We start from the raw sequence: 24,385 nt of genomic DNA on the forward strand, positions 1-24,385 counted from the left end.
TAGATTTTTTTTTGCAGAATTTTGTTAAACTTGACGTTATACTTTTTGTTATTTTATTATGAACAGCATGTACATACATGTATATAAGGCAAACAAGCACATGGCAGTTATTTTCTAAGAACTTCCATCGACCGATTTTCAAGTTAAAAATATTTCATTTTATTTTTATCTTAAGATATTATTGTTCATGGGAATAATAGTATTTGTAGACAACATGTAGTTTTAAGTACATACAATTGAACGTAATTGTCTTTGCTTTCTTGTATTTATTATATTAAGTTTTCATTGAAATTAATTCCGAGGATAATAATGTAATTTTATAATTTGTAAAAGGCAGCCTAATTATTATTTTTTTTAATGGGTGAATTTGTGTCAAACAAATATACGGTATGTACAGTATACAAAAACTTTTGGCAAGTGTCATGCATATTTCTCATGTCCATTTTCGACGGGGTTTTTACTGTAAAAAAAAAACACAAACAAACAAGTGTACCCGTTTTTAAAGAATATAATTGCATACAAATAAAATCTTATAGATGGTTTAAATATCTTTTTCTTTTATTTCTGAGATATGTATATGTATTTTATTTATGTCTTGTCTTGTATTCACACTCATCGACCTCTTACAGGACATGTACTGTGGCGTCAGTCATCATTGAGAAATCAGCACAAATGTCCTTTTTTATACTAAGTATCATATTTATGGCTCCCATATAGTTTAACAGCAATAATACTTTGAGAACCACAAGGAATGAAAAAGTAAAGATGACAGTGATAAAAGACGATTTCAGTTGTAAAAATATTGGTATGTGGACGAATAGTTTTGTGGACGTTTATAACAAAACTATTAAAAACAACAACAAAAACAGATACAGCGGTAATTATTCCGTTCAAAAAATTTAACGTATAATAACATTTAAGGAGACGATTGTGGTCAATTTTCATGTCATTGTGTAAAAAAGATGACGTTAAAAAATAATAAAACGTCTATTATTTTTGGAGGTTAATACTGACCAACTGACCTTGGCGTTCCCCCGCGGGAAACGGGTGACTGATTTTATCGACGAATGAAGAACGGTCGTCTGAATTTTGTCCGCGGTGGAAACAACTGAACACCGGGGATCGCGGGGGAAATTAGGCTTTCATCGCGGACGAACCCCCGCGTTTGTCCGCGATAAAAAAAAATCGTCCGCGGTGGTATCGCGGAAAAAGCAAAACCCGCGGTGAGCGTACTGTATAGCTTTATACACTTTAAGGGAATACTCACAATGGGAAAAAGTGAAAAACAAGACTTTTAATTAAATTCAATAACAAGTCACGATTGTATAAAACAATGCTTGACATAGTTAACACAGTTTAAGTTCAAAGACTATTTAATACCAATTATAACATTGAGACACTTTGTGTAAATACTTCATACATTAATACACGGTTGGAATGATATAAGCAATAATGTAACTTAGTCAAACAATTAAAATTTCCTTTCTATAAAACATCATTTTAAAAAGCCTGTAAGTCTTAATAACTTCAAAGAACATATATTGGTATGCTCATTGAGACCTAATAACTTAGAACTTAGTATGCATCAATTTTCTTATCTGTTATATAACTAATATGAGTAACATAACAATTCTTGACAAATCTAAGCTATCTGTAATTAAAGACAAGAAAAAAGACTTTGCTGGTAGATCTAGAAAATAACAAACCCAATCATATCACAATTTCACTCGAGGTATAATTTACACTTATATCTTCAATGATGCACAATACAGAACAGTATGAACATTTGTATATGTTTTTGGCATTAATCACAGAAGTTACACAATGTAAATGATTTCAGGAAGTAGCCAGATTGTCCATTACAGCACTTGCTTGTTTCAATTCTGAAAAGAAAATAATTCAATTAAAAAAATACATAACAAATGTCTATATTGTAAACCATTAGGCACTGTTGTGTTTCTAGGTTATTTACATTAGTTATCTTTTATATTATTAAACTAACAACAGACCCTTCAGTCATAAACACTCAGCAATCGAACATTCTGTCATTTATAAAGGACCCCCTGACAATAGTATATTTAACTATCAGTAACCTAACATAAGTACACTCAGTCAAAGCCTTGTGTCATCTTTTCACTGAATACTAGAGGCTTCTTAGATAAATAAACTCAACACTAAAGACTTCTAGCATTCATTAACTCAACACTATAGCCTTCTGACATTTATAAGCTCAATGCTAAAGCCTTCTGACATTAATAAACTCAACACTAGAGCCTTCTGACATTGATTAACCCAACACTAAAGCCTTCTGACATTAATAAACTAAACACTAGAGCATTCTGACATTAATTAACTCAACACTGGAGCCACCTGACATTAATAAACTCAATACTAGAGTCTTCTGACATTGATAAACCCAACACTAAAGCCTTCTGACATTAATAAACTCAACACTAGAGCATTCTGACATTGATAAACTCAACACAAGAGCCTTCTGACATTGATAAACTCAACACAAGAGCCTTCTGACATTGATAAACTCAACACTTGAGCATTCTAACATTAATAAACTCAACACTTGAGCATTCTTACATTAATAAACTCAACACTTGAGCATTCTTACATTAATAAACTCAACACAAAAGCATTATGATATTAATAAACTCAACATTAGAGCCTTCTGACATTAATAAACTCAACACAAAAGCATTCTGACATTAATAAACTCAACACTAGAGTCTCCTGACATTAATAAACTCAATACTAGAGCCTTCTGACATTAATAAACTCAACACAAAAGCATTATGATATTAATAAACTCAACATTAGAGTCTTCTGACATTAATAAACCCAACACTAAAGCCTTCTGACATTGATAAACTCAACACTAGAGCCTTCTGACATTGATAAACTCAACACTTGAGCATTCTAACATTAATAAACTCAACACTTGAGCATTCTAACATTAATAAACTCAACACAAAAGCATTATGATATTAATAAACTCAACATTAGAGCCTTCTGACATTAATAAACTCAACACAAAAGCATTCTGACATTAATAAACTCAACACTAGAGTCTCCTGACATTAATAAACTCAATACTAGAGCCTTCTGACATTGATAAACTCAACACAAGAGCCTTCTGACATTGATAAACTCAACACAAGAGCCTTCTGACATTGATAAACTCAACACTTGAGCATTCTAACATTAATAAACTCAACACTTGAGCATTCTTACATTAATAAACTCAACACTTGAGCATTCTTACATTAATAAACTCAACACAAAAGCATTATGATATCAATAAACTCAACATTAGAGCCTTCTGACATTAATAAACTCAACACAAAAGCATTCTGACATTAATAAACTCAACACTAGAGTCTCCTGACATTAATAAACTCAATACTAGAGCCTTCTGACATTAATAAACTCAACACAAAAGCATTATGATATTAATAAACTCAACATTAGAGCCTTCTGACATTAATAAACCCAACACTAAAGCCTTCTGACATTAATAAACTCAACACTAGAGCATTCTGACATTAATAAACTCAACACTAGAGTCTCCTGACATTAATAAACTCAATACTAGAGCCTTCTGACATTGATAAACTCAACACTAGAGCCTTCTGACATTGATAAACTCAACACTTGAGCATTCTAACATTAATAAACTCAACACATGAGCATTCTAACATTAATAAACTCAACACTTGAGCATTCTTACATTAATAAACTCAACACAAAAGCATTATGATATTAATAAACTCAACATTAGAGCCTTCTGACATTAATAAACTCAACAAAAAAGCATTCTGACATTAATAAACTCAACACTAGAGTCTCCTGACATTAATAAACTCAATACTAGAGCCTTCTGGCATTAATAAACTCAACACAAAAGCATTATGATATTAATAAACTCAACATTAGAGCCTTCTGACATTAATAAACCCAACACTAAAGCCTTCTGACATTAATAAACTCAACACTAGAGCACTCTGACATTAATAAACTCAACACTAGAGCCTTCTGACATTAATAAACTCAACACTAGAGCCTTCTGACATTAATAAACTCAACACTAGAGCCTTCTGACATTAATAAACTCAACACTAGAGCCTTCTGACATTGATAAACTCAACACTAGAGCCTTCTGACATTAATAAACTCAACACTAGAGCATTCTGACATTAATAAACTCAACACTAGAGCATTCTAACATTAATAAACTCAACACAAAAGAATTATGATATTAATAAACTCAACATTAGAGCCTTCTGACATTAATAAACTCAACACAAAAGCATTCTGACATTAATAAACTCAACACTAGAGCCTTCTGACATTATTAAACTCAACACTAGTGCCTTCTGACATTATTAAACTCATCACTAGAGCCTTCTGACATTATTAAACTCAACGTTAGTGCCTTCTGACATTAATAAACTTGACACTAGAGCATTCTGACATTATTAACTTAACACTAGAGCCGTCTGACACTAGAAAATTCAGCATTTTAGCATCTTAATATTTGGAACTTTGTACTAGAACTTCCTGACTCAGAAAACTGACAATAGAGTCTCAGGACATTAGAAAACAAAACCCTTGAGTCTACTAACATTGATAAACTGCTCTATACAGCTTCCTGACATTCATTTACTAATTCAAAGTGCCTTTTACATTAGTCAAATCAGCACCACAGACTCTTGACATAGTTACACTTTCTCATATATCTACCTGACATAAGTTAAGGATGCAAATAATTAGTAAAAGTAGTAAATTCAAAATACTTATGATTCAAAGATAACTTACTTTTATAAATAAAACTCACATGATAAAGAAGCTGACAGAAAAGCAATACAACTTTATATCTGTCAGGTATAGTATTCTATTAGAATCAGGTATTAAATGTATATGTTGTTTTAAATGTCATGTATATATATTCAATACAGAAATCAATCTATTTATAGGATAATATATAAAAGGCAATTTACCATTCAAGAACACTCTGAATTTATCTGAAGATGCAGTGAAGGAGACTGGTTCTACTTCACCTCCCTCAGCTGGTTTTATGTTCATCTTTAACTGAACACATGGTTCATTTATATCCTAGATTAATAGAGTAAAACAATTAGTAATGAATACCAAAGACTGCACCAGAAAAAGCAAAAACACTTTGTATGTTTTTTCTATACAAAATTCTAAAGATATGCAAGAGTAACATTATAGGGATAAGCTGGTTCGTTTATTCCTCACCTGATTGAAACTTATGAAGAAATACCTTCATCTATTGCTACAAAACTTAATTTATCACATTAAGTTAATGTGAATGTTAATGATTAACATTATGAACAACATCTATTAAAAGGAATAGTTTTGTATAAATTATGTTGTAATAAGCTAAAATCTAATAGTCACTGGACAATTATCTTAGCTTGAAAAAATGAATCTCAATATTGTTAGAATAAACAGATTAAAAGATCTCTTTCAAATAGTTCTTGGATAGTGATTAAGAAATTATGTACATTCAAAAAAGGTCATATCATTCAAAATCTACGCCAGAGTTATGGGCCTTGATAAGTTGAAGGACATTAAGCTAAGAAGTAATTTTCCTGAAGTTATTTGGTTTATTGTCATCTGACATCATCAGATGTGTAAGCATTCCTTTATACAGAGATCTGCCAAGAATTTGAAAGTACTGGGCCCTGGGCCCACTTGGTCTGAAAATGATGGGCCATTTTTACCTAAGTATTGGCCTTGGGAAAATAAGTAAACATTGACCTAAATAATTGTTAAAAAGTTTGTAGATAATTGAATTTCCCTGGTAATAAAACTTACATCATATTTTATGACAAGTGGTTCACTTATGAATAATTAAAAAATTATGTCTACATGGTAACTTTGTAACTAATATTAATTGCAGGTAAAATATTTTTTCAAATGGCTGCTCAAAAATTTGATATGCAAATTTATTTACATAATTGCTGGTTCTTACTTCTAATGTCTAATAATGTGCATTATCCATTTAATTGTTCCTACTTTGCACCAAATGTCCCTAACCACTGTATATTGACTAATTTTATTGCCCCTAGTATGCCTCTGTGTAGACAGCATACATCAAAGACACTTGCCGACAGACCTTTTGATCATGAAAAAAATCATGCACAATGTTTCCCTGATTGGTTAATCACCCTGTCAAATATTCTGATGACGTAATAGACATCATTTTTTACACTTAATCAGCCAAAGCTTGCATGAACTTGAGTGACCTTTGGGGTGATCAAGTTTTACACTGTAACTTATTTCTTAAAATAACACTTCTTTTTTCAGTTATCGATAATCATTTTAAATATTAAGTAGTTGTATAATTTGTTTGTTTGTTTTATTGGATTAAATTTACGTAGTAGAAATGAGTATAATTATGTGTGGGAAAGGGATTATAAATAGAAATGCAGTAAGTAGATAACATGGACAAAAGCTATAGGGGAATGGATAAACTCAAGAATATGCGTAATTACAGGGGAATGGGTAACATGTTGCTGTTAGTACCAGTTTTGACTGGATGACTAAATGACCCAACAAACAGTTTTGTTCTCTTATAAGTCTGGCACAGATTTTAGATGCGCCCATGGCCCTTTGCTGCCGATTTTCCTGCGCCATTCTCATTTTTTAAGCGCCAATGGCGCAAAATCGTGTCCTCGGCAGATCTCTGCTTTATATGATGTGCATATACCATGTATGCACTTGACTGCCCTGTATATTTAATTGGGAAATAATGAGAAGCCCCTTAGAATGAAAAATAATGCATAATTTTTTGTTAAAAGATTTGTTATTAATATTCGAGGCTATCAGCTGTTGTATAAACATTTATCATAGTGACATTTCAGAGACCCAATATTTGGTTCCTAGACAGTACACTAGACTTTTCTCAGAGCTTGACAGGACGAAAAGGAGCATAACTCAGAGTTACGGCACCTGTGCCCTGTGTGTGAAGTTTCAACTAATTCTCTTCGAAAAGAACTTGCACGCAAACACTTAACCACAGGGTGTGTACAAAAGATTTCCTATTCTTAAATTAGTCAAGCTAAAAATCTTACACACACGGAAGAATCAAGTAATAATTAACCATCATTTTATATATAAATAAACACAATTAGAAACAGAGATACCTTTAAGTGACTTGAGCTTATAATGTAGTCAACCCTCCACTCAACACCCTCTAATTGGGATACTGTAAACATAATGTTCTTTTTAATTCATTTCTGAAAACTGATTGCTAATGAATAAACAGTTACAATATTCTAGCACTGTGACAAATTATCAACAATTCAGAAACTTACTTAGAACCATGTGTAACCTTTATTTTATCTAAACATAAGCATGAAAATCATAAGGCAGAAAAAAAATCAACAATTTCACATCTTCATATTTCAATTAGTGTCAATGTCTTGTAATTAGGTTCATGAGTCTTACATCAAATGGAACTTAATACAAAAAAAATATTTCTGGTCATTTCAGGTAAAATAACCTCTGTGGAGTCCCTTTAATTTATTAATGTAATGTTTCACTTGTGGTAATAATCTGTATTGTAAACTATTTGCTAGTATATCATTATCATATCTGTAAAGTTAACAACTTGACTAGTTAACATAAATACCTTTTACTTACATCTTAAACTGTCTTTTCTAAATTGTTCCTGAAGTTTGATAAGATTGTCTCCATATGACTTTCCCAATGATGTTGTATGCTCTAAAAAATTAGAAAGAATCTAACAAATAACACTGGAAATTTGTCCCAATAAACAACATAAGAAGTTTTGTCTGTAACAAATAACACATGAAATTTTGTTGCAGGGGGAAATGACAAAAAAAATATTTTTCCAGCTGGGCTTACAATATCATTTCCAAACTTTAAAGGGTGAATAAAGAACCCATCTGCATAAGTGGGTATCTGGGTAAAACCAACGATCTTCTGTAAGCCTGCAGAACATCTTCCTCATGTAAATGTATTGTAAGTCTCTAAGACTCACAAACATCCTATGAAGGAACAAATGTTTCAAACCCTAATCACAATGTCACATACAGCTCTGTACATACAACATTCCCATTTATACTACTGCAAACTCTGAAGCATTTTCAATATTTTTGTACATGATCATGAGCCATATTCATTACCTTTTAGTTAACAAAGCTTTTGAAGTTCATAAGACAAAGATAATTATTACCTTTAGGTAAAGCTTAAATCAGGCTGACATATTTTCTTTAGGTAAACCTAGCATAAGACAGATATACTACCTTTAGGTAAACCTAGCATTAGACAGATATATTACCTTTAGGTAAACTTAGCATTTGACAGATATATTACCTTTAGGTATGCCTAACTTTAGACAGATATATTACCTTTAGGTAAACCTAGCATTAGACAGATATATTACCTTTAGGTAAACCTAACATTAGACAGATATATTACCTTTAGGTAAACCTAGCATTAGACAGATATATTACCTTTAGGTACACCTAACTTTAGACAGATATATTACCTTTAGGTAAACCTAGCATTAGACAGTAATATTACCTTTAGGTACACATAACTTTAAACAGATATATTACCTTTAGGTAAACCTAGCATTAGACAGATATATTACCTTTAGGTAAACCTAGCATTAGACAGATATAATACCTTTAGGTAAACGTAACATTAGACAGATATATTACCTTTAGGTAAACCTAGCATTAGACAGATATATCACCTTTAGGTAAACCTAACATTAAACAGATATATTACCTTTAGGTAAACCTAACATTAGATAGATATACTACCTTTAGGTAAACCAAGCATTAGATAGATATATTACCCTTAGGTAAACATAACATTAGACAGATATATTACCTTCAGGTAAACCTAGTTTTAGACAGATATATTACCTTTAGGTAAACCTAGCATTAGACAGATATATTACCTTTAGGTAAACCTAGCATTAGACAGATATATTACCTTTAGGTAAACCTAGCATTAGACAGATATATTACCTTTAGGTAAACCAAGCTGTTGAAGTTCATTAGACAGATATATTACCTTTAGGTAAACCAAGCTGTTGAAGTTCATTAGACAGAGACTCTCCATCCACATTGTACTTGGCAGCACTGGCAATGATGAAATGTAATGCTGCAATACTTGCTTTAACATCCCCCTCCTCTACAATATAAACATTGTATTGATTTGTTAAACTTTATTAGTTGCTCGAGTTTAGTGCATTTCTTATTGTCAACAGATATACCAGTGGATATGGACTGTATAAGCCTAGCTTAATGTCCCACCAACATTGTAGACTTGTCAGCATTCAATAAACACGAAATTTATATGTGGTCAAGACTGAATTATTCTAGTACAGTACATTTTACTATAAAGAAGTCAAACCTTTGATTTTTTGGACACCATTTTGATGCAATGAAGATGACTGCCAATAAACTATTATGAAACATATTTACACAACTACCATCCCTATGTATACATATATACATGTATATGTAAGGAGTGTAGGACAAAAGCCCTTCCTGGACAAAAGCTCCCCCCCCCCCCCCATTTAAAAATGACAAGGTGAACAAAAAGCCCCCCCCCCCAACTAAATTTACACATAGGACAAAAGCCCCCATCAAAAATACAGGTAGGACAAAAGCCCCCCCCCCCAGTCCATCAAACAACAGCCCCCCTAAGGTTTATACTATACACATATAGTTAAAAACAATGACACCCCTGGGGCCAGACCAGTTTTGACCCCAGGGCTTTTATTTGAACAAACTTGGTAGACACTCATTAGAAGATGTTTCATACTAAATATCTTAGCTCTAGCTCTTTGAGTTCTTTAAAAGAAGATTTTTTTTAGTTTTTACTATATGCATATAGGGAAAATCAATGACCCCCTGGGGCGGGGCCAATTTTGACCTAAGGGCTTTTATTTGAACAAACTTGATAGACACTCATTAGAAGATGTTTCATGCTAAATATCTTAGTTCTAGCTCTTTGGATTCTTTAAAAGAACATTTTTTAAGTTTTTACTATATGCATATATGGAAAATCAATGACCCCCTGGGGCGGGGTTAATTTTGACCCAAGGGCTTTTATTTGAACAAACTTGGTAGACACTCATTAGAAGATGTTTCATGCTAAATATCTTAGCTCTAGCTCTTTGGGTTCTTTAAAAGAAGATATTTTAAGTTTTTACTATATGCATATAGGGAAAATCAATGACCCCCTGGGGCGGGGCCAATTTTGACCCCAGGGCTTTTATTTGAACAAACTTGGTAGACACTTACTAGAAGATGTTTCATGCCAAATATCTAAGCTCTAGCTCTTACGGTTTTTTAAAAGAAGATTTTTTAAGTTTTTACTATATGCATATAGGGAAAATCAATGACCCCCTGGGGCGGGGCCAATTTTGACCCCAGGGCTTTTATTTGAACAAACTTGGTAGACACTCACTAGAAGATGTTTCATGCCAAATATCTAAGCTCTAGCTCTTACGGTTTTTTAAAAGAAGATATTTAAAGTTTTTTTCTTTCGGTTGCCATGGCAACTAGAGTTCTGAATGGAATTAAATTCTTTGAACAATTTTTAAAGGTGACCACCAAAGGAACATTCCTGTGAAGTTTGGATGAAATTGGCTTTGTGGTTTATGAGGAGATGTCATTTAAAGTAAAAGTTTACCGACGGACGCCGGACGAAAAGCAATCACAAAAGCTCACCCTGTCACTTTGTGACAGGTGAGCTAAAAAGTAATATATGATTGTGAGAAAGAAATAATCACTTTCTACAAAGACAACAATTTTCTAAAAACAACAAAGGCTACTTACCAAATTTAGCATCTGATGTGATTTTATACACTTTATCATACTGTAAAAATACAGACATTAAATCAAGATCTGTATCAAAAACTTTACTGTAAAATTTGTGTTTTCTTTAAGTAACAAACAACTACATTGCAACAAAGCATTGATTCATAAGAACTTGACTTACACTTCAGATAAATGTGTACATATTTAAATTTTTTAAATTATTTTTAAAAAGGTAAACGGTGTGACCCACCTTTTTCATTAACATAAGATTTAGTGCAATCATGCATAAACTTTGGTGTATAGCATTCATTCAAATTTTCTTATTCAAATTCTTAGAATGTACATTGTTTTAAGCTTTACTGGTAGTGTGGTACTCGTACCACAAGCAAACAAATTTCTTCCTGATGAGAAGATAATAATAGTTCATATATTAAAAACACTGTTGAAAAATTTATTCTCATGAGAATCTTATTGTTTATAGAGGTGGTATAAAAACAATAAGCTCTATACTTACATCAATCCCCTGACCTAGCATGTCTTTAATCACCTGTACACATAACAGCTTCATCTTAACTGATGTCTAAATAATATACAATAAACAATAAGCTAATAATAAATATGTTTTCAATATTTCATACATATAATAAGTCATAGTTTATTATTTACAGGCATTTACAATTAATATATTTGGACATGACTTTCACTTTGAATATTTGACCTGATAAGCTCATTTTATCTTACTAGAAAAATAACTACTTTTGTTGTTTTGCAAAACATTTTACTATCTACACACTTTACATTTTCCTATCTACATAAATTATTTTTGATCTATGTAAGATTCCTGCTAGGTTAAGTTTCATTCTATCAAAATACACAACTGTAGTCTTGAAATAACAAACATCAGAATATTTTCAAGTGGAATATTTTCAAATGTTACTATTTTGTTCTTGGCACTACATACATGTACTTCACTAGTTTTGACTGGCAACACTCATTACAAAACAACCTCCAAAGAGCCGCCCTCTCAACAACACACAATACCATGGTAACACTTCGCAAACAAATTAACTTCTCTAGAGAAACACCTGTCAGCAACAACCAAAATATTTGTCCCACAAAGGTGGTTGCTTAGGAGAGGTTGTACAATACCTTCCATTAGTGATAATTTTTTAGGCTTACAGCTCTACTACTGTCCCTACACTGACATATTTATTAACATGATCTGTGAGCAGACAGAAGGCTTAACTCTTCTTAGAGCTTGATAATTATTTAAAAGCAATAAAAAGAAGGGGCAAAATTCTGCAAAAGTGCTTAGCAGATTTAACTGCCCTTGAAAGTAAACAAATATTTCAAGTTGATATTGTAACAGTTATTGAGAAAAAGGCAAATATTCTAATAAAAAGAGGAAAATAAATTTAAAGTGATATAAGCTTTGACATTTTTTAAGGCATTGTCACTTGCAGGAAAAAAATGAGTAAACAAGGGGCATTATTTTGCAAACACGAAGTTTAGGATTATCTGATTCTGCTCTTCCAAAATGGTTTGATAGTTTACAATAACAGGGCTCACGCTGTCGGTCGCCAAAGTCGCCATTTGCGATTATTTTATAAGATTGGCGATTATTTTTGCATTTTCGCTACAAAATCTGGCGATTATTTTTTACTTCCAACAGTGTTTATATAAGGTGTAAAAAACGATAATGAATGCAGTAGACCCAATTAACACCAGCGGGGTGCATTTAATTGAGTGTCAACTTTTTACCGGTCACGTGCTGCTAACTATATTGCCCGAGGTGATAAAATACATGTATAATTGTATAAGTACTTTAAAGATATTGTCCAGCATTTATAATAGCCATCAAATATCCGTCAATTAGCCACAAAAATCGTTTTAAAATTGATAAACTATATATAGACTTACCCAAAATTTACCGTGAATTCCAGTAATTGCAAATTTTGATTTTTTTTGTTTTAAGCTACTTGACTAAAACGCCAGTGGAAAACAATGGTAAAATATTTAAAAAGTATAAAATTCCAAACAACTATTTGCACAACAACCAAAATTGTGAATATTTCTTCAGAAAACAGGAAAAATCCGATTGTCACATATTTTCGCGACACCGATAATTTTGATATTTATTTAAGGTGATTCCGCTTTGTCAGCCATGTTTGTTTTCACTAATTTAAAAGTCTGTCCAAAGTGAAAGTAGGCCAAAATTCATATAACAACTAAGCTCTTATTGTAAAATGATTAAACCATTTGAAAGTACAATTCCATGTTAATATTTTAAGGACAGTTATAAACAAAAATAAAAATGATAACAATAAGAATATTTACCTTGAATGTGCTACATTTCTGAAGACCAAAAACATTCTGTTGCAAAGTTTTATGCATATTCATGAATGGCAAAATCCTTTTTTAAGTCTGTTTTAGTGCCTACAAAAGCTATTTTTTGCAGCAAATACAAAAATCTTTCAAAACTTAAACTCCAAATAAATCCATATCTCATGTCCTTCTAAAGCACATGGCCTCCATTTATTTTTTGTAAAAAAGTAGTGCAAGAAAACAATCATCATTTATAGGCCTTATGAACTACAATTAAAATGAAAACACAATCAAACTTTAAAATCTAACCTTTTTTATGTGTAACAGTGAAGTGTGTCTGTTTGTCATGTACACAAGAGATAGATAAATGATGTTCATTTTCATGGTACTACTTTTTTACACATGTCATGGTAGCCATGTTTTTTCAAGGTCAGATAAAACTACTTTCCTAAGGTTTATTTTTTAAAGTTTTTTGTATTTTCTGCAAAAAGTGGCTTTTGTAGGCACTAAAAACAGACTTTAAAAAGGATTTTGCCATTCATGAAATGTGCATAAAACTTTGCAACAGAATGTTTTTGGTCTTCAGAAATGTAGCACATTGAAGGTAATTTTTCTTATTGTTATCATTTTTATTTTGTTTAAAATAGTCCTTTAAAACATAGAAACTGGAAGTGTACTTGCAAATGGCTCATCATATAACAATGTGAGCTTTGTTGTTATATGAATTTTGGCCTACTTTCACTTTGGACCCACATATTGAAAACAAACATGGCTGACAAAGCAAAATCACCTTAAAGGTGAAATAAGCTATGTTCTGTTTAAAAATCTTTACTACTATGGCAGAAAATTTGTATTACATTGGTGATGATGATATTTTTCAGTAAATTATTCAGAAAAAAGGTTGCACTCTGTGAATGAGTTTGCAAACTTGTGTTATTTCTATAGGCTAATATGACCTAGATCTACTCCAGTTCTGTGTGAAATGTGGAAATTGACAGTGGTTATAGCTGACAAAATTTGATTAGAACAAACAAAAAAAGTTGTCTGATAACAGCATTATGTAAAGTTATAATGAATCTTTAATATTATTGTTATACAGTAATTATACTAATTATAACGTTTTTATTCTGTTCTATAATAACAATTAAAGTTGTGGTTCTATTTAAAAAAAGGTAGTTATCAATATACACAAATGTATCAGTTTATTTGAGAATCCTTATAAAAATGTAATGTTTATTTAATCAACTGCTTATGTTGTTTAATCGCTAATTCGTGAATAGTCCGCTGAACTTTTGGCTATTATTTTTTTAAGTTAAAATTATTGGCTATTATTTTATTTGAGCCAGTGTGAGCCCTGCAATAATACATATATACTAAGTTTGAGATGAATTACTTTTTCTGAGTTTCAGAGAAAACGTTAACCTGGGCAAAAAATATATGTTGAAAAAGGGTCATAACTTTGCATAAAATAATTTTAGGAATATCTGCCCTTTTAAAATTGAGTCCTTTCACGACAATATACATTATTTAAACCAAGTTTATAATTGCTGTTAAAGCTTCTATTAAAATGTCTCTTAAACGCCGACAATAGCTGAATTTTTCAAAGAAAAAGGGAACATAGATTCTTAATTTATACATGCTGCATTTCATTTCCAATTAAATCAATTTTAACTTACAATTTTTGAGAGTATACTAATTTCCGCCAGGACCCAGTCCGGGCAATCCAAGTCACCACAGAAACGAAACCTCTGGAAAAAAAAACAACAATAAATCAAATGTATACTTGTTTCTGAATGGTTGCTCTATAGATACCTTATAATCTTAACATCAGGTCAGCAATCAGAAACCCTTCAAAAAGACTTTAATACCCTAGAAAAGTGAGAGTTACAATGGTACATGGAGTTCAATCCATCAAAATGTAAAAAAAAATCCATGTCAAAAGGAAGAAACATCCAATACCAATAAATTAAACCCTTCATGGAACTTCTTAAGATACAATTACATCGGCCAAATATGTATATTGAAATAAATCAAATGACTGCTGTATCATTGTATGGAAGCAGCACATAAACAGTTCACCTTTGGAACTTCAACCAAAAGGCAAACAAAACCCTTGGTTTCTTATGCCATGATATAAAATTTAACTCAGCATGGCATATTAGAGATTATAAGACCCTTGTTTGACCACAACTGGAATATGCACCTAATGTCTGGTCCCCTATAGTCAAACCTTAATTGATCATAATATCATAGAATCTGTCCAAATAATATCTTTGCATTTGGTCAAATCTGACTTTGGATGCCCATCCAGTAAACTAAAGTCTCTTAAATGGAGCCTACTTCATCTTTGTTTAGCTGATTGTAAGGTGTACATGATGTGAAAAATCATCAATCACAAAGAAGGTTACATGTATAAACCTCATTAGGGAGAGGCTTCTGAAATTCCTGGATGATGAGCTATAAGTTAAGTCTTGCCAAGACAGACAACTACAAATTCTCATTCTTTCCAAGAATATTCTTCCACTGGTACAGCCTATCCATTATACTGTTTCATAGCCCACACAAACCCAGTTCAATATGACTGTTAGCCATATCAACATACATGTGTCGCATTATAACAGACTGCAAGATAGTTTTTACTTTTAGCAAACCCTATACATTTCCCACTGTTTATTTTAAATGTATAATATTTTGTATATGTTTTCTATTCTTTTATTAATTTTGTAACATGACTTGCATAATCTATTCTACCCTATATCTTCTTACAGGGGTTTGACAATAAAGGAAGATGCATGAACATCGTAGATTGATATATGGATGAATAGGTAGATAGATTGGTAATAGGCAGAATTTCTAACACAAATCAGCTTTATAAAACACTGATTTATCATTATATAATATTTCAGAGTGTTTTTTACTTGTGATAATTATTGAGGTACCAAAGGGACATTCCCAATGCCATAGCATAAAATTCCAGATCATAAGTCTGCAGAAATTGTAAATTATTATAATTAACGTATTAGGGGAATCCCTTGAAACTAGACCACTTATAATACAGAATCTACATATGTACGTAAAATATCATTATATATATTAATCTGTTAATAAAAAGGCCATCAAAAGAAGCCAGGGCTCTCAGTAGGGTCAGAATTTCACGAGTCAAAGACTCTTTGGCCAAAATTTTCATGAGTCAAATCATTTTTTTCTAGTGTCATTTGACTACATGAATCATTTTTATGTTACAAAAATGGCTGTATTGGAGGTCATTCTTGGAGATTCCAAAGACTAAATTGACAGAAAAAAATGCCTAATAATAAATGTCTATACCCCCCCCCCCTCCACCAAAATAAAACAAACAAATAAAACAAAAAAATGAATTGCTGTGAAAGAATACAATAAGCAGCAGCTTTTCTGATTAAATTTATAAAATATAAAAAAGTATCTTAACTGGTATGCTATATCATATTAATTTTAAATACCAAAATGTACCAGGAATATTTAATGGAAAAAGAAATAACACATGCACAGGTACTCCAAGTAAATCAAAGATGTATTATAAACCTTTAAAAGCAATCAATAATTGACACCTCAAGTATGTTGTGTAGAGCTATTTTTAGCGCTGTCAAATTGCAGCCACTGAATTGTCGCGCTTCAGTGCACAGGCTTTAAACAATTGCCGTGTGTAAAGCATTTTATACACGGCTTATACTGCCTGTTGACATTTTTAATGAGTGTGATTTGAACATATGTAGGATTTGATAGGTAATTAGGGGTGGATTTAAGGTTATTATTATTGCATAGCTGAAAATCCCATGTGGCAAATTGACTCTTGAGCAGATTTTATCACGTGTCAAATTTGTGCATTTCCCGATTTTCACAAGTCAAAACCCGGATCCCCGTGTCAATTGAGAGCCCTGGAAGCTATAAATTTATTTGGTGTATCTCTAGCAGTCTCCATCAGTTACTCTAAAAGTCCCACGTTGGACTTCTAGTGACATTTCAAGTTTATTGTGTTGGTGGCATTCCCAAAATATTGAAAAAAAAGCTTAAAAGGACTGTTACAAATACCTAAGCTTGATTTCATACTAAAATGATTTAAACAAAAAGGAATAAATTCAACTTCATATTAATTTATAATACAAAATTACACTTAATCAGTCAGACAAAAGATAATAAAAAAAAATGATACTCATCAACAATGGTACGAAAATTATTAGTACGAAAGAGATGTATAACTTCGTTGCATTATCCGATTTTATTAAAGAAAAAAACGTGAAGCAGTATTTATCTATTCAGTTGACACTTCATATCAACTTCTACGTCTAATGTACTCCTAAAGACAATCATTCATGTCTTAAAATAAATATATTTCAGTTGTAAAAACGAAATGAAAACACCTACCATTTTGAAGAGTATTATGGACTTATTTAACCCAAAGTTGTAAAAATAAATCAAGATTGATTTTCAAGATTTTATTCAATACTGTCATGGTCATACGAACATCTGACATAAAATAAAAATTTTGAACATGTAACAACCGGAACACAGAAAATATTTATGCTCCAATAACAAAATTTCAAGGAGACTAATGATACAACATTACACTTATTATTTGCATGTTGTAATTATTTCCTTGCAAAATAAAGCAAGTTTTTTTTTAATGTTTAATTACTATTCATAAGAGCTTCAAATTTCAATGAATTAGGATACCTATATAATAGATTTCAGATTTTCAAATTTTATTCAATACTGTCATGGTTCATAAGAACATGTGACATAAAATACAAAATTGTGAACATGTAACAACCGGAACGTAACAGAGAAAAATATACATAAAATATACATTGAAAAGGAGAATGAGTGACAATTATATTGTACCATAAAATAAAAAAAGATATGACTAGATTCTCAATAATAACCGGAATTTATGCTTCAATAACAAACTTTCTAGGAGACAAATGATATGTAACGTACGTTATACTTATTATTTGCATGTTGTAATTATTTTACAAAGCAAAGCAAGGTTTTTTAGATGTGACTTTTTTACTATCCATAAGACCTTCAAATTTCAATGCATTAGGATACCTATTATAATACGGTTTAATAAAGTTACGTCTACTTTTAACAAAATGTGAACAATAAAGGAGGTAGTGAAATTCATCACCCAGTTGGTTTGACTCACATAAAGTACATATTCTTCTATATTTAGGAATCTACCTTTCTTCAATTGACATCTTATAGTGCATACATCTAAATTTTAACAAGGCGGAAGAATTAATTAGGAAGTAATTTTCCATAAATTGGATAAATAGATAAGAAAAATCATGTTCTCATTATCAAAAGAAAATTGAGGTGCATCTTTCATACGATTCCTGTCCGTAGAAAATATTACAACCTTTGATTTTGCAGAGTTCACTTTTAAATTCCAAACATTTCAATATTCTAGCATTGCATTTAATGCAGTCTGAAGCTCATCTGCATTATCTGCTAAAATTACAGTATCATCAGCACAAAGGAGCAGAAAGAGTCTAAAACAATCCTTATTACTTAACCCATTACTTGATATACACACCTTTTCACCCCCACCTCCTTTGTTGTTGTCTCAAATGGTGAAAATAATGCCTTATTCAGGTCCCCAACACTTGTTTCTGTTTGGTGAAATGTCGTTTTAAAAACTGACCGCTCTATCGGCGCGCCCCCTATCCAAAAGATACATCAGGGGGTTGCCAGAAGGGAGATGTGTCCCCTTCTGTTTGGGGGGTTTGAAGGTGGAAGTCCCCCTCATCGCCAAAACATTTTTGGACTTGTGAGAGGCTAAACATGACCCCAGATCGACCATAAGGTAACGTGTACCCAACGCTGAAAAGCCCTTGACTCTATCTCAATCCATTGAGAAGTTGCAGCACTTTAAAATCAATTTTGATGGAAAAAGTCAACTCAAAATAGTGACTTTCGGCAATTTTGAGATGTCCTCTCGTTGCCATGGTAACAGGAAATTTAAGACTGAGCACGTTGTTACAAAGTCAATGGTCCAGTTAACATTTGTGCCAAGTTTGATTAGTATTGAATCAGTTTTTATAGTTTTATAGCAATTTGAATTTGAAACGGGATACTTTTCAATGAAAACAGCCATTTTTCACAAAATGCTCATGCAGTAATGGGTAAATAAGCTTTTCACATCATCAGCAAGTTAATATAATATATATGCCTATTTTTCAGAAATTTATTGTTCAAGATCATTTAGAAATATTAAACGAAGACAACACGGGTGAAATATTTTCACCTTGTCTTACGCCAGCATTACTTGCAAAATAAATGAAATCTGATTACCAGCTTTTACACACGACTTTGTTTTATCATACATATTATGCAAAATTTTCAAAAAATTACCACTTATATTATTCTTGAGCAGTTTTTGCCATAAGGCAATTCTATCAACAGAATCAAAGGCTTTACGGAAATCTATAAAACAACAATATAGTATATGGTATTTAAACTATTCTTTTATTTATATATTTGCAGATCTCGAAAGGCACTATATTTCCCTAGAAAACGTTTTTTTTTTCTTTGTGTCTTACGCAGATGAACCGAGAAAATAAATTTTTACCCGGAAGCAATGATTTATACTACAGTAAAATGGTCTCTTGGGAGTGTGGAGTGGGATGTTTGGCAATTTGTTTGAAATATATGTTTTAACCAATTTCGTGGGAAAAGCGTTGCAACGCTTTTCAATTTACAAATAAGCGCGTCCAGTCTAAAATAATCGAAGACTGTCAAAGTCAATCACTCCAGATTTGGAATATTTGTTCAATCTATAAATTGGGGTGCATTTCTGTTAAAGGATAAGTTACCGTAGAATTTATTTTCGCTCAGTTATACCGCCTTTCTAGCGATTTTGAGTCAACTCTTTGTCTTACATAATATAACTATCTTAAGACATTGATTTATAATTCAATAGTGACCAGTTGACCAAAAGAAGGGGACGAGTTGACCATATTGGGGACGAGTTGACCAAAAGTATGAGACGAGTTGATTTTTCAAATTATAGCCATTGGGTCAATATAGGCCCCGCCCGAGTGTCATTGATTTCATTGTGTGCATATAATAAAAAGATTTTAAAAAAATCTCTGAAAGTACAAAGCCCAGAGTTTTGATATTTGGTATATGATATCATCTATATACATCAAACTCACTCACTCACTCACTCACTCGCTCACTCACTCACTCGCTCGCTCGCTCGCTCGCCCACCAACCAACCAACCAACCAACCAATAAACTAATCAATCAATCATTCAATCAATCAATAATCACTATTGATGAAATTGATTTATTAACTTTGATCGAAACCGAAACCATATTTCCGTTTTTTAAATCAAAAGTGTCTTTGCCAACAATACAGAGCGAAGCTCTATTACTGTTATTAGCTGAATTGTTTTGCAGTTTAATTGGTATTAAAATCTCTAAAATTTCAAAATAACTGCGCCAAATTCAAAGTACGGCAATCCATTTAAGAAATTCACGAGGTTATGGGTAAAACGGCGTATCAAAGGTTGAAGCATACTCACCATAATGCTTTCTTGATCTCTTCTCAATTTAAGACGGTATTGCACGTTTTCTGTCTCCTTATTTTGATAAGACTATTTTGATTTGTAAAGTAATTCAATTTGCTCATTTGAAAAATCTAAAATAATGCGCAAACGAAAACAGTGCTAGAAAATGGATCTATAACACGATAATATAAATTCACGTGTCATGAGACTTTTAGAGCAAATAAAAAAAGATTAAAACAACAGTAAAACAAGAAGAATAAAACTGCAAGACAATCCCAAATGTAAAGAATTTTTGTACAATACAAATACCGCCCAACACGCGCTCAAACCGAAACTAGGCAACTGCTTCTTTTAAAATTTTTGAGAAAAAGTTTTTTAATTTTACGATTAACGAGTAATTTTAAGGGAAAGGTGGTGATCCCGGGTTACATAAAATTTTCTATTTAAATTTCCTAAATACCCGGTGGGGTTGGACAATTTTAAAATGATTTGGGGAAGCCATCCCTTTCCGAATAACAGGGTCTTCCAAAAACTTTTTACATTTTTACATGAATTGTTTTATCCCAATTTTTTCAAACCAGAGACATATAAAAAAAAAAGAAATTTAAATAAATTTTAAAATATTTTTCATAATTGAATTATGCGTTTTTTGTGGATTGGGTTTACGGTTCTTGTGATAAATTTTTTTAGGCATTTTTTTATCATTTAAAAAAAGTAAACTACTTAAAAAAAAGTTATAAAAAAATTTCTTAAAAAAAAGGGTTATTAAAAAAAAATCAAAAATATAACTAAAAAGATGAAGGTAAATAAAATAATAAACCCTGCACTGTATTAGTTTTTTAAATTTGGGAAAGTTAATAGAATGAAACCCCAATTTCCCCCTCAAAAATAAAACATTGAAATTTAAATGAAAAGGGAAAATACTTTAATTTTTAAAGCCATTTGTTTGTTTTCTTTGTCCTGTAATGCTAATGTTGAAATTAAAATCAAAGCCTTCTCCAAAAGTTTGTTTTGGTTCAAAAAAATTTCCCTATAAAACTTATTATTTTTAAAAATTTACAGTAAATGCCCCATTTCATAAAATAATGTTTTGTTGTTTGTTGTTATGAAACGATATTTCATAGTAAAATGTATAAACTGATTTTGTTTGTTTAATTTTCATGGGAGCTAACAAAATTTTAAAAAGTAGGGAGATGATGTACTTAGTTAAAAGTTTTTAAAAAGTTTTTGTTTTTTCTGTTTTTTCCCGTTTTAGTTTATTGGTTTAAAAATAGCTTTTGTCATTTTTGTTTGTTTGTATTTTTCATTTTGCTCAATAATTTTTACATTAAGCTAAAATTTTTCGATTTGGTTTTTTAGTAATGGAAGTCAAAAAACTTCTCATTTACTTTTTTCTCCTTTATTACAAATATTTCCCCTTTAACAAACTTTTTAAAGGGGATAAGCAAAGTTTAACAAATAAAAGAAACCGCGTTTGCCCTTTCTACAATAAATTGGGGCGCGTCAGACAAAAAACCCAAAAAATGGGGGATTTCAAAAAAACTGGATCCCGCGCCTGCGATCCGCGAGTCTGGGTCAGGATCATTTCTTTTTCGCTTCAGTTTTACTTTTTATAGAGCTTGTAAACGAACGCATGGATCCCGTCAGGGTGCCGGATCCGGGTGCGGATCCATGCTGGCGGAAACAGTTTTTTGGTTTTTTCGTGCGGGCTAATTTTTTTTTGAGACTGAAAATGGCCTTAAATGGGAAAATGTTAAATTTTTTACAAAAAAGTTCCTATTGAAAACCCCAAAAATTTTTGGGGAAATATCAAAGTTATTTTGAGAACTGGTTATTATGGCCTTTTCCCGTGCTTTTAAAAAAACTTTTTGCTCTTTTCCCAAAAATTTAAAAACGGAAATAGGGAATTGGATTTTTCTACAAAACAATTTCAATGGGTTTTTCTTTTTCAATTTTTTTTGATCTTTCCCCAGAAAAAATTTTACACAAGAGGGGGGATTTATTAAATCTGTGAACCCTGAAGTTTTGCGTTCGAAAAGTAAAATTCCCGCGAAATTTAAAGGTTCCTTGGGAAATGGTTTTGGTGGTTTTTGGGAAATTTTTTTTTAAAATTTAAAAAAGTTTTTTTCCGGGAAAAAATTTTTGTGCGCAAAATTAAAAATAAAAATTTCAAATTTTATTTTTGATTTTGGGTTTTAATTTAAAACATGGGAAGGGTTTCCCCGGGGCAAAAACGGAAACAACAAAACAAATTTGGGATGTAAACGTTATATAAACCATGTTTTCATTTTTGGAAAAAATTTTATTTAGTTAGATTCGCAGTGGCCCAATTATAGTTAACGTTATTTTAAAAACGTACTTTTTAAAATTTTTCCCATTAAAATTTAATTTTAAGGGTAATTAAAACTTAATCTATAAAAGTCAAAATTTTTTTTTAAAAAAACTTTCTCCCAACTCGAGGGGCTTGATAACATTTTTTTCATTTATTAATTTAAATTAAATTTAAATTTATTCATCATTTCATTCATTATTTTTTATTTATTCATCATTCTTTTTTTCATTAATACAATTTATTATTAATTTAAATATAAATTTTAAAAAATTTTTTGAAAGTGTATTTTATTTTTAGCATTTAAAGAATTTAAAAAAAAAATATTATATAGATGCATGTTTAAATAAGGCCAAGTATTTTAAATTTTTTTATAATTTTTGACAAGTTGCCCCCTTTTACATCCAAATACCCTTATGGGCAATTTTTATAAAATGTAAAAAAATTTAAATTTAAAAAGGGCTGGGTGAACCCGGGATTTTGGTTTTAAAAATCGTTTTTACTGAAAGAAAAAGTTTTATTTAAAAATTTTTAAGAGCGAAAATTTTTATTGTACAATTAAGTTTTACGTCCCGATTTCCATATTTTTTCAATTTTGGGTAAATTTCCAAATTTTTTTAATAAAGTTTTCCCAAACGGAAATGACATTTATAAATGGTAGAGTTTTTTTAAGACTTCTGATATATTTCCCGAAAAAAAAACCCCAAGAAAATAAGGCATGTATTTAAAAAAAGAGAAGATGACGATTTTCCCAAAAGTGGGGGTAAATTTTTTATATTTATATGAAACAAGCTTTTTAAAATTTTCGTGGAAAATTTCATAGATTCCCCTTAATTTTAAAAATTATAAAAAAATCATAAAAACCAGAAAAGGGTACCTTAAAAAAATATTTTGTTCGAAGATTTTATTTTCCGTTCGATTTAAAAAAATATATTTTTTATTTTGCGATGGTTTTATAAAATAAAAAATTTTATTTAAAGCAGTCGTACACTTAACTTTATTGTTGCCATCATCCCGGCATCGCCCACCCACGGGTACTGATTTCGCTAAACTACATTCATGAAGTGTATACGTACGTTACGTATAGGTTTAATACCGGGGATGTCGTCCCGGTAGTTGTGCGCAGCAAGAAGCTGAGCCTTGCCATCATATTTTTTAACAAAAACAAATCAACAACTCTTCCTGACACTGAAATTATGTCTAAGGTCAATATGTTAGGTGTTAGTATGTAAAAATTAAATTATAAGGTTTTAAGTTTCAGTGGAAATAATTTCGTCACATCAAATCTAATACAAATTAACATTGTAGGATTACCCGTATGTTGATGGTAGAAC

At 31.2% G+C, this 24,385-nt stretch overlaps 1 protein-coding gene across 3 annotated transcripts; it reads right to left on the reverse strand.

Moving 5' to 3' along the window:
- Positions 1–1,239: 1,239 nt before the first annotated feature.
- On the reverse strand, positions 1,240–20,758 carry LOC132758988 (COMM domain-containing protein 4-like). 3 transcript variants are annotated; one of them, XM_060750708.1, is made up of 9 exons: positions 20,738–20,758; positions 14,849–14,920; positions 11,362–11,427; positions 10,866–10,905; positions 9,091–9,210; positions 7,684–7,764; positions 7,185–7,246; positions 5,010–5,124; positions 1,240–1,883 (listed from the first exon to the last, which is right to left on the reverse strand). In XM_060750708.1, the coding sequence occupies exons 1-9, from the start codon at positions 20,738–20,740 to the stop codon at positions 1,837–1,839; spliced, it is 606 nt and encodes a 201-aa protein (XP_060606691.1). In that variant the 5' UTR covers positions 20,741–20,758; the 3' UTR covers positions 1,240–1,836. The 3 variants fall into 3 exon arrangements, with proteins under 3 accessions (XP_060606691.1, XP_060606690.1, XP_060606692.1); XM_060750707.1 differs by lacking the exon at positions 20,738–20,758 and adding an exon at positions 17,574–17,624; XM_060750709.1 differs by lacking the exon at positions 20,738–20,758 and having other exon boundaries at positions 9,045–9,210.
- Between the last annotated feature and the right edge of the window lie 3,627 nt (positions 20,759–24,385).

Source organism: Ruditapes philippinarum, unplaced genomic scaffold, assembly GCF_026571515.1.
Source record: "Ruditapes philippinarum isolate M1 unplaced genomic scaffold, ASM2657151v2 ctg934_1_1_1_1, whole genome shotgun sequence".
In the NCBI taxonomy this organism is placed as follows: domain Eukaryota; kingdom Metazoa; phylum Mollusca; class Bivalvia; order Venerida; family Veneridae; genus Ruditapes; species Ruditapes philippinarum.

Bases quoted from the DNA above. Each gene is read 5' to 3' on its own strand.
- LOC132758988 (XM_060750708.1), bottom strand. The intron at 11,428-14,848 runs GTAAGTTAAAAT...TATATTATTTAG, and splicing joins TTAGTATACTCTCAAAAATT to ACATCAGTTAAGATGAAGCT. The intron at 7,247-7,683 runs GTAAGTAAAAGG...TTATGTTTACAG, and splicing joins TAGAAAAGACAGTTTAAGAT to TATCCCAATTAGAGGGTGTT.